The sequence below is a fragment of the Schistocerca cancellata genome, chromosome 2, assembly GCF_023864275.1.
Source record: "Schistocerca cancellata isolate TAMUIC-IGC-003103 chromosome 2, iqSchCanc2.1, whole genome shotgun sequence".
NCBI classification, from domain to species: domain Eukaryota; kingdom Metazoa; phylum Arthropoda; class Insecta; order Orthoptera; family Acrididae; genus Schistocerca; species Schistocerca cancellata.
Window position 1 is genome coordinate 304221140 of NC_064627.1, and position 12240 is coordinate 304233379.

General features: G+C 35.2%; 2 protein-coding genes across 2 annotated transcripts in view; one reads left to right on the forward strand and one right to left on the reverse strand.

Annotated features, from left to right (window-relative positions):
- The window catches only part of LOC126161685 (mediator of RNA polymerase II transcription subunit 12), a 415184-nt gene extending 410021 nt beyond the window's left edge, over positions 1–5163 (reverse strand). Inside the window, exons 1-3 of the mRNA XM_049917698.1 lie at positions 4540–5163; positions 3279–3396; positions 3006–3107 (exon numbers count right to left, since the gene is read on the reverse strand). Of these exons, the coding sequence (XP_049773655.1) occupies positions 3006–3107; positions 3279–3368 (192 nt within the window). The 5' untranslated portion in view covers positions 3369–3396; positions 4540–5163. The remainder of the gene's footprint in view (positions 1–3005; positions 3108–3278; positions 3397–4539) is intronic.
- Positions 5164–5310: 147 nt separating this feature from the next.
- Positions 5311–12240, forward strand: part of LOC126161686 (presenilins-associated rhomboid-like protein, mitochondrial) — a 93305-nt gene continuing 86375 nt past the window's right edge. Inside the window, exon 1 of the mRNA XM_049917699.1 lies at positions 5311–5505. Within this exon, the coding sequence (XP_049773656.1) occupies positions 5456–5505 (50 nt within the window). The 5' untranslated portion in view covers positions 5311–5455. The remainder of the gene's footprint in view (positions 5506–12240) is intronic.

A 12240-nucleotide genomic window follows, 5' to 3' on the forward strand; every position in this document is an offset into this window, starting at 1 on the left:
TGTCAGCACCTATCTTGTCTGTTCAGAACATCATGCAGTACTCCCCTAGAAAGCGGATGACAACTGGTATCAATGTCTCAGACCTGGAAGGTATTATTTTTCTGTTTTGGTCCAACAAAGATGTGACTGTTCGCAAATTCTATCTTGGCTAAGCAGTATGCTATGTCACCACGGTTCCCTATTACAAGCAAGCAGGTTATGTTCCTGTCAGTGCAACCATAATCCTTTCTGGTATATGATGAATCAGCTGAAGATTGGGACTCCTATGAGACACAGCTATGCCAACATTTCCAGGTTTTACACGTGGGTGATGCGAACTTGTGTATGGCTTTCCTTCTATCCTGCCTTTCGTGTGCACTTATCAGTTGTTGTGCCAACTTGTGCATTTGCAAGAACTGGCCAGCTTATTATTTGATGAAATGTACAAGCTTATCTCAACCTATTACTGTGACAGAATGCATATCATTGCGATGCATGTAGAACTTTGGCACTGTCACAAATGCCCAACCATTCTTACACAGCCTGGGCTGCATAATTACAAGGGTTGAGTTGCTGTTGTAAATTTGTCACTAGGAGCCATAACAAATCCTTTGTTGATCCCATGGTGCATAATGTTTGTTTTTATCCTTCATCTTAGTTTTCACAGTTGTTCAAAATTACGATACAGAGAGCTATATTGAAATAAAACATTTTTTTCTTTAAACATATGTGGTGAATCATTGAACAAACAATGTCCACCAACTTGCCAAACATTCTGCCAATCAAAATTTCTCACAAACAAATCAAACACACACTATGCTTGCCAATCACATCAAACAGTACTATTCATGGTCAAATGTTTGGCAGGCATAGTTAGGTTTGAAAAAATGTTTCTTGTCTGTAATATTAATGAGTCACTGTTGGAATCAGTCAACTCGTACAAATACCTGTGTGTAACACTTTGTACAGATTCGAAATGAATGATCACATAGATTCAGTCATAGGTAAAGCACATGGTAGACACCGGTTTATTGACAGAATACTGGGGAGTGCAATCTGTCTACTAAAGAGATTCCTTACAAATCACTTGTGCAACCCATCATAGAATATTGCTCAAGTGTGTGGGACTCATACCAGATAGGACTAACAGGGAATATTGAACTATATAGAGAAGGGCAGTATGAATGGTCACAGGTTTGTTTAATCCATGGGAGAGTGTCATAGAGATATTGAAGGAACTAGACTGGCAGACTCTTGAACATAGACGTAAACTATCCTGAGACAGTCTATTAACAAACTTTCAAGAACCAGCTTTAAATTATTACTGTAGGGATATACAACAATCACCTACCTATCACTCACTCACACAGGGATCATGAAGATAAGATACTGTACGCACAGAGCTGATCAAACAAACATTCTTCCCAAGCTCCATAAGTGAATTGAACAGGAAGAAACCCTAATAAGTGGTACAGTGGGCCATACCCTCTGCCAAGCACCTCATGGTGGTTTGCAGAGTACAGATGTAGAAGTTTATGGGGGCCTTTATATAAAAATTGCTGAAGCACCGATATGTGCCAAAATTTCTTACAGCTTCATTGCCCTTAGCTGCTCAATACATAGTAAAATGACAATGTTTTCAATATCTCAAACTTCAATTGCAACCCAGTTTTTAATGAAAGAGAGAATATATGCTATCATTAAATTTTGTTGCCTTCCATCAAGCTGTCAAGAAATGGGATGACAAAGGAGAGAAGTTATCTACAAAAATGGCTTTAACTATGGTATCTAAAGTGTGGGAACAACATTATAAGATAGCTAATGACTTGACTTAGTATCACATGAACTTTATGGAAGTAATAAAAAAGCAAAAAACAAAAAAAAGAAAGGAATGCATGATTAAAATTAATAATTTAAAATGTTAACATTAATTAATCAATTACCATCCATTTATGTGAGAAAACAATTTTAGCAGCTAAGTGAATTAATCTACACCAATATTCATATTCTGCAAACCACTGTAAAGTGCACAGTAGAGGGTACTTCCCAGTGTACCAGTTATTAGGGCTTTCTCCTGTTCCATTCATGTATTGAGCATGGTGAAGAATTGCTGTTTAAATGCCTCTGTGATTGGTGTAATTAGTTTAATCTTGTTCTCAGAATCCCTATGGGAGTTATACTTAAGGTGGTTGTGCTATATTCCTAGATTCAGTATTTGAAGCTGGTTCTTGAAAACTTTGAAAACTGGTGTCCTCAGGATAGTTTACAATTACTTTCCTACAGATAAGTGTACCGTCCACATTATTACAGTTAATATTGTCTACAAAGTTATGAACAGAAAGGGTATCAACACATTTCCAAGGGACATAACAAAAGTTTTCCACATTTATCAATGACTCTCCATACAAGATAAGATGCTCCATCCTTCCCACAAGAAATCCTGAATCCAACCACATACCTTGCTTCATATCACATACGATCTTACTTCCGAAATTAAGCATGTACAGAGTCAAATGCCTTTTGGAAATCAAGGAATACTACTTCCTCCTGAATACCTTGATCCACAGCTTTTGGAATGTTATGTGAGGAAGTATGAGTTGTTCTTCACATGACTGCTGTTTTCAGAAACCATGATGGTTTGTGTGGCTGAGTTTATTCTGTTCACGACATTTCATAACACTTGAGCTCCAAATATGTTTTAAGATTCTACAATAAATTGAAGTCAAGCATATTGGATGGTAGTTTTGTGGATAATTTCTGCAATCCTTCTTTAGGTGGGTGTCCTATGCTTTCTTCCAACTACTGTGCATGATTCTTTGTTAGAAGCATCCAGGATACATTACGATCAATTAATATTACTACTGAAGGTGTTGACAAAACAATATCAGAACTTTGCAGAAAACAAATGCTTTCTGATGTAATATAGCATTTGTTATACAAGCTCGCTCCCTCTGCCGCCCCTCCCCCCCCCCCCCCCCCTCAAAAAAAAAGTATGGCTACATCACCACATTTTAACATGGTATTACCTTTGACGCAGTAATGCTACAAGTGCGTGCAGTTCCAAATTCCTCTTGAAGCTGTGGGTATGTCTGAAATCCATGTTTTACATTTGTTGATGTCAGTTCATCCTATAAATGAATAGAGAAGTACCTCAGTTAAATAGTACACAGTAAAATAAAACCCTTATAGAAATATACTAAGGAAAAACATTATGACAGTTTTTCAAGAAACTGTTTAAGTATATATTCTCTGCATTCAACAATTTCCCAGTAAATGTGGACATCTGACATTACACTCACCTCTCTCTGTTTTGGTTCTTGTGGATAAACATCTGGTGGACCTAGTCGTGGTCGTTTCAGAGGGCGTTTCTCATATGAGAACCCCATCATAGTTTATTCACAAGTAACAAAATTGAGACTGCAAAAAAAGAACACATTCAAAACAGTTAGCATAATATTACAATGAGATTATTTCAGCTCAAGTGAAAATGCTATTCAAAGACAGGTGGGAGTTCAGACTATGCAACATTTTCAATATTCTGATTTTGCATAAATGCAAGTAGGTCCATAGAGAAAACAACTGTTTACAGCCTTATTTTTTCTAGTATGTTCTCTTTCCACTACTATATACCATTTTCTTCCTACTTGTTCATTAACACAACACACAAAATAAGTCTTCTGAATGGGAGATTGCATATCGTGACAATTACATTATCATATTTAGCTGTTTTTCTCAGAATGTCTTTAAGTGTCATACTTTCTCTGACTACCAGGAACAAAATTTTCCATCTAGTCTATATGGGAAATATTACACTAGGCCTATTTTTAAAGTTGTGACTAAAGGCTTATGTCAGCAACAGATCATCCACAGACATATTAGTCAAGCATGTAGCCCATTATAATACTAATAAAAGAGAATGTATCATAGAAAATGGAAGTACACAAAGATGCAAGAAACACAACAGACTTGTCACATGAATTTAAAAAAAAAAATTTATCAAGGAAACATTCATTTAAGACTCTAAATTGGCAAGTACTTCAGAGCACATTATATCTAACAACATGCTACATGTCACCAGAAAAATCACTGATCTGCTTAAGAACAAACAAAAATTTGAGAGCAACAAATCAACAACAGCAAAATAACATGAATAGTAAAGGAATTAATGAAAAATACATGTTACTAAGATGTACGCTAAGATGATGAAACTGTAAGCGAGAAAAATGCGGTGAGAGATTTAATGGTTAGAAAGGCTGTTACATTTAGGACAACCCACAAGAGTGGCTTACCTCTTGCGGATACAAATTTAAGTTTACTTGAGAAAGTAGATAGAGTTCCAGAAACTGTTCAAAAGTATAAAAATAATGTCATGGTAAATTTTTAATGAAAGGGGTTCTGTAGCAAGACCAAGGCATTTCTGTTTCAGTGCACATTAACATTTCATGAATACTACTCGTACATTTTCATACAATTATGATTGGAAGCACCTGTGGACTACCCACAATACACACACACTAAGTAATAGCAATCACTAGTAAGTAACTGATTCAATAGACTTACCTTACACCCATTTCTGCAAGTTTCATATTTTACTATATGATGCTCTGTGATTAAATCATGACGCTTTTGACACGAGAAGTCACTATAAATGTTCTGATGGTCTCTTTCACAAATGTAAACTGTCAGAAAAATTCAAAACAAACAAACTTTTCTTTTTAAAACGGACAGAGTACATAATTGTGCTGCTTTATAGTTTAGCAGTTGTCTACATGTATAACTAGAAAATCGACAGACCTCTAAATACAGCGTCCCTGCAATTTATAATTCAAAAAGAAGATACTTTCAAAATTCCTTTCTGTTATTCGCATTCCGGTGAATGACATTTCGCACATTACCGTACCTGAGATATCGTTACCGCACATCCAACACATTCATGTGCTGCAATTCGAAAATAAATTAAATTTCTTGTCGCCCGCACCATTACATCTAAAACAGTAGCACTTAAATATCATTTAAAATTCATTGTAAAGACCTTAACCCACAACCCCAAATGTTTATTTTATGTCCAGCATCTGTTTACAAGCTTTCGAACTTTTGCTTATCCAATCTTTGGTAAGGAAAATAGTCGATCAGGATATTTTATAATGGTTGCAATATTTTTGACCTTCATATGTCAATAAAGTTTCAGATATGATGCATACTAGCGTAGAAACAGCCTGAGAGTGTGACATTCAAACTTCTGTATGTTATGGTGACTCTCGCATTTAATGAATTCGAGCCAACCGACAAATAGAAGTAGTTGGCCACACTGTCACATTGCGGGATAAACAAAACAGACAAGAGAAATCGGAAAATGACAATAAGGGGGAAGGGGTGTGAATTTAGAAACTTTCTCGTATTCTTGTTGAAGTGAACTTACTGCATTAAATGTTATTCCATAGTGAATTAAACTTTACAAACACATTGTTTGTTCACTATGAACGCCTGTCGTGGCTACAATTTGTATGGCGAAATCGTTAGTCTGTGGTAGGTAATCTGGTAGAAAGTTTAAAAAGTATCCAAATAACTAGTGTCGGACGAAGCAGATGCTTTATTTTAGTGAATTTCATGTTAATATACGGCCCATCTGTTGCTTCGGACGTAACACATGTACAATTGAAAATGAAATATCATAATGAAAATAAAAATCACATGTTTCTAATCTTTTTATAGGTAGACCTTAATACAAGCAACACATAGCCAAGATTTCATGAAACAAGCACTATTCATTTGTATGTGAAATGTAAGAAGATAGTGTTCCAGACTAAACTAAAAAAATATTACACACATGCATTTCAAAATCTTGTGTAATATCTGTGAGATAGTATTTATTTATTAATTCATGTGTAGACAGCTTCCTTTGTATCAATACAGTCAGGACATACAGTTTCAATTGCATTTATACATACAACATAATCAAAACTTAATTTAATCGCCCTTAGATTGGTGTCAACACAAATCCAAGGTTTCATTAACATAAGTAGTATGAAATAAAAAAAAAAGATTAATCACACTTTGATATTCACACACTCATCTTTAAATTTTTGCTGCTATACTCACTCGTCTTTAAATTTTTACTCTGGCACCTGGAAAAAAAGTGCAACTACATACATTTTACGTTTGATTCCTTGCACATATACACGTATATGTCTTAATTTCTTGTTCAAAGGTGATCTTTTCTACTGTTTAGCTTCTTCGTCTTCTTTTAGAGTACATAAAGATAATGAGACTATAAAACCTTTTAATTTATTTTTGAAAGTAGGTGTCTCATCAGTTCATTTAGTTCATTTTTTCTGAGCAGAATGTATTGTGTAAAATGTGCCTAACAGTAATGGTATTTTTAATTTCAGCTGCTTTCTCTGAATATGATAATTGTCCCTAGTTTTCAGATTATGGTGTATGTTTCTATTTGACTAAAAAGTAATATTTGTTTTGAAGTGCGTTATTGTTCCAAATACACATAGTGAAGGGACAGTCATGATATTACATTCTCAGTTTACTTCTACAGGATTCTCTTGGTGTGAAATCTGCAATGCATGCCTTCTTCTGGAACTTTGCTAACCTATTTGTATAAATATATGCTGCATTTCCTTGGTTATAGTAGAGTATGATAAGTGTGGATAGACATTGCGTTAGCACATGGTTAATTGTGTGTGTGCCTGTTTTTTTTTTCTATCATAGATATCTTTCTCATTAAGAATTTGCTTCTGCTTGTTTTTGAGCGTAGCCTACTCTGCTGATATGGCGATCTAATATCAAGTGTTGATCAACAATGATATCCAAGAATTTGTGATTCCCTACTTCTTTTAGAACTAAAATTACCCAGTTCAAGGCAGATATTATTGGTCTTCATTGTTTTGTTAGTAATTATATGTATGTTGTTGTGTTGGTATTTACAAACACATTGTTTTCACTGAAATTTTTAAAAGTCTAAAACCCCTCTCAGAGTTGCAGAGGCACTTGATTCCAGTGCTTCTATTGAGACACTTTTCTGCTCGTCTAATCCCCAGATAACATGAGATACAAAGTTAACTGTGACTGTGCTTGTCGACTTATATGTTCTGAACCGTGCTGTACCTCTCAGAATATCTTACTCTTCTCTATAAAAATCTAGTATTCTGTGTTTCAAGAAAGTTTCCTCAATTTTAGATAATGTGGATGTGATATTGATTGGCGTATAGTTTGCAGTAATTTTCAGGTCAACTGAGGAATGGGATACAACTTGTCAGCTGTGATCAGTGACATCATATTTCAGACATAGATATTAATTTATGTATTTTCAAGCCACAGATAATAAATCATTACCTTCTGTTGCAAAGCATCATAATCGTAAATACAAATAAATGAATGTGTTATTAAGAGACAGATACTGTGTATGCTTTATGTCACTTGTGATAATTTTAAATCATTTGTGTACATGTTGGATTATACTTTTGTGTGACATTGAATCATTCCAGATGCTGTTTCCTCTGCAAGAGATATTTGTATCTTGTACTATGTAGGTTACTTGAAGAATAGGATACAAGCATAAGCGGAAGCAAATAAAAAAAAAGTGATGTACTAACATTGGTGGCATCCTGTACCTCAGCTGAGCTATGAATTTTGTATCCTATTCTTCAGCTGACCTGTGTAGGTCAGCTTAAGTGCAGGATACAAATTTTATGTTTGTCACTTTTTTCGCCTTCGCTAGTACTAGTATCCTATTCTTCAGCTGATACTAGTACTAGCAAAGGGCAAAAAAATTTACATACTTAAAATTTGTATATATGTCAACTGAGGTTCTCCAAGCCAATGTTAAGGATGTCGCATTTTTTGCTTTCGCTAGCACTGGTATCCTATTCTACAGTTGAACTACACAGGTCAACTGAAGACTGGACAGTAGCCTTTTATAGTGTGAAAAAAGTGATATGCGTAACATTACATTCGAAATATGGATGTTCGTGATATATGTACACGATCTGTTTTCTCTGTACTACAGTCGCTTGTTTCCCAGTACTCATCTATGCTTTTCAATCTTTGCAGTGCTTCATCTGTTGTAACTTGTGATGTCATTGATCAAAGCCAACGGCTTGTGTCCCATTCTTCAGTATTTCAAATTTTTCTTATCTCCACCCTTATAAACGGGCATAATCTTAATCTCTTTTTAAATATGTAGGTAATATCCCATTTTCCTTTGTTGAATCTATCAAATCAGTCAGAGATATCACTAACCAATAAGCACAGTACTTTAATACACAAGTAGGTATTCCAGCAAGACCTTCTGTGTATTTGGGCCTTAGGGTATGTGTTATTTTTGCTACATCCGATTCACTTGCACGTAGCAGAAAAGCACGTTCTGTGACATAGGAGATGCCATTTATATTTCTTGATTCCGATATAATGAGTTTTCCCACTACTTCAACATAGTGTTAAGTAAAATATGGCTGACATCATTTGAATCTCACCGAGCAAGGTGGCACAGTGGTTAGCATACAGGACTCGCATTCAGAGGGTGATGGTTCAAATCCATGACCTGCCATCCTTATTTAGGTCTTCCATAATTTCCCTAAATCACTTCACACAAATACTGGAATGGTTCCTTTGAGAGGGCACGGTCAGTTTCCTTCCGTAATCTGAGCTTGTGATCCATCTCTAATATCCTCGTTGTTGGCAGGATGTTAGATAGGAATCTCCTCCTCCATTTCTACATTTCTTCGTGTCTTTCTCTAAATTTATACTACTGCTATCTTTCCTATCAGAACCTTTCCTATACCCATTTATGTTTCACCATACAGTCATGAGTTTTCCATGGTTTCACTAAATTACCCCAGGTAAACGGTAGTATGGTTTCTTTGAAAAGTTGCAGCCGATTTCTTTCCCCATCTTTAACAAAAAAATATCTGAGCTTGTGTTCTGTCCCTAATGACCTCATTGTTGTCAGGGCATTAAACACTAATTTGCCTTCCTTAGAAATCTTTCTGGGGAAAACTGAAATTTCATTTTTGCGCAAACTGGATTTAATTTCTCTTATAATTGTACTGCAGCCTCTCTTGTCCTTACAAGCTGGCTTTAGTTTTATTTATCAGGCAATTTTCATATGTCATTTTTAGATCGTTTCTTGGTTTGATGTGATCCATTTCCTAGTATTTCTGACATTTAGATTTCCGGATGCAATGGGACAAGCAGTATTTTGTTGTAGCCTAATTTTGAGCAAAACGTCTCTGCTAGGCCTACTTTATTAGATGAGTGTATTTGAATCCTGATATTTCAAACACTTGTCTACAGTCGTTTGATACTGCAGTATTCACAGTTTGCCTACTCTGAGGAATGTTAATAATTACACGATCTATCAATATTTGTGAGGTCTAACATATTTTTGGGTTATGTAAACCAGCCTGAGATTGTAGATATTGATCAGAGTACAGAAACTTCTTGCATGACAACTGTCTTTCAACGTATCAGTATTAGATCCCCTACTATAGCTATATAAGGCAATTCATTTATGGTCTTATGTAGAAGCACTTGTAGTTCTTCTGAAAAAAAGGGAGAACAAAGATAAACTTGCGGTATTTATGTAAAGCAACAGCATGCATGAAAATATATCAGACATTTAATAAATGTACTTTGTCTAATATAAAATAACACAAATGTTATGGATGAAACATTTTAGTCTTAAAGATGTAATACCTCCACTTAACTGAAATTATAAAACTGACAATGTCCAGATCATGTTGTAGTGTTATATTTATGAATAAATGAAGGAAACTCCTGGTAGAATGTTGATACTTTCGGATTAAAGGAAGCCACTAACCAACAGGCAGAAGTCTCGGGGTCGTTGATGGGCGCACACAAAAAGGTAGAAAACACACTAGTTTTCAGAGTCATCCTTTTTACAAGCTAGAGGAAAAAAAATGGCAGGTGGGCCAGTTTTTATTGATGATATTGTAGAGTGGGTTGGGGCAGAGATAGAGGGATATGTTTAGATGATTTATGTATTAATGTCTGTGGACCATTCTGTACTATGGTACTGGGCAGATTTAAATGAAGTTTGAAAAACTAGAAGTTGAAAAAAAGAAACATTCATATACCAGTAAAATGACTGATTTCTTCAAAAATAGCCTCTAAAATACAACCAACTAAAAAGAAATATTGGCATACATGTATAATTACCAAAGACTAAAATCACACATTCTTAAAGTTTTTACATATTTGCACAGTTACATATTAAACATAACATTAACTTTTTGTGTCAAGGCATTCTTTAATACTGTATGAACAAGTTTTAATCAAGTGGCATTATAGTTTATTTTTGAAAACAGGTTATCTATATATAGTTGGGCAAACTGTTGTATAGAAGGCATTCTACTTTTACAGGCTCTTTGTCAGTTTATTTGAGCTGGTTTTCTTCAGTGTGATCATCATTTTTGCTATAGTTATCAGTATTTCTGTTCAACAATGCAGCATTCTGAATTTATAACTGCAGCAATCTCTATGAGACAGTTTTGTTATGTATCTTATAGTCTTCTTTTGTAACTTTAGAACTCTTTGTATGTGCATATTTGCAGAATTTCTCCAGAGCAGGATATTGTGTGAATTTTTGAATCAACAAGATGTTGTGGGCTGTGTTTGTATGTTTATTGTGCTTGACATTTTTCTCATAAAAGACATAGTTGAACTCACTCTACGACATATATTATTTATATGCTTCTCCGATGTCAAGAACCTATCCAGTGTTATGCCCAGGGCTTTATAAGTTCCTGTCTCATTTAGACTCAAGTTTCCAAGATTTACAGTAGTATTGTTCAAATTAGGCTCAAAAAATGGCTCAAATGGCTCTGAGCACTATGGGACTTAACATCTATGGTCATCAGTCCCCTAGAACTTAGAACTACTTAAATCTAACTAACCTAAGGACAGCACACAACACCCAGTCATCATGAGGCAGAGAAAATCCCTGACCCCGCCGGGAATCGATCCCGGGAACCCGGGCGTGGGAAGCGAGAACACTACCGCACGACCACGAGCTGCGGACTTTCAAATTAGGTGTTTTGTTTGCATGTATTTGCAAATATGTGGTTTTATTTACATTTATTAAAAGATTATTGCATCTGAAATAATTGTTTCCATTTTCCATATTTAGAGACTCTTTCTTTTGTAAGTCATCTGTTGAAACTTCTTATAACAGGGGAAGTGTCATCTGCGTGCATGACAGCATTTCCACCTACTATTTTGGGCATATCATTTACACATAAAATAAAAGGTTGTGGGCCAAGCAATGATCCTTAAGACACTCCATAATTAACAAGATCAAAATCTGAGTAGACATTTTTAATAACATTGTTCACATTTTGTTGTATTTCTGCACACTGTATGATTTTACGGTTTTGGTGTTTTTGTCTTTATACCATAACACTTAAGCTTTTCTAATAATATGTTGTGGCATACACAGCCAAAAGCTTTTGAAAGGTCAAGAAACATACCACAAACTTTCTTGTTCATCTAGTGCTGTAGTTACACAGCTCGAAATTCAGCTACTGCTGTATTGGTGGATGTACATCCTTCCCAAACCCATGCTGGGAATCATTCAAAGTATTGCACTTTTCTGTAAAATTTACTATATACCATCCTTAGGTACACATTCTGTTATTTTAGATAACACACGTGTAATAGTTATTGGTTGGTAATTTCTTGGATCTTCCTTGCTGCGTCCTTTGAAAATTGTGATCAGTTTACTCTTTTTTTAGCTGGCTGGAGTGGCCGAGTGGTTCTAGGCGCTACAGTCTGGAACTGCACGACTGCCTCTGGCATGGATGTGTGTGATGTCCTTTGGTTAGTTAGGTTTAAGTAGTTCTAAGTTCTAAGGGACTGATGACCTCAGAAGTTAAGTCCCATAGTGCTCAGAGCCATTTTACGTTTTTTTTACGTGTCAAGAATATTCCATCTTCCATGGCCAAATTTATGAGGAAAGTCCGAGGCTTTGCCACCCATTGCAGGGAACATTTAATTAGTCTACTAGATATATCATGTAATCTTACAGTATTTTTTAAAATTCTTGTCTTATTTTTACTAATTCAGGTTCATTTGTAGGGAGAAGGAACCAACTTTTTGTTTCGTGAGGAATACTTTGTCTGCATTTTATGCCTAGAGGAATTTGCTTTATTAATTTGTCAATTTCATCAACACAATGTTCATTTAAAATATTACTAATTTCTTTTGCATCCCTGATTTCTTCCCATTTTTATT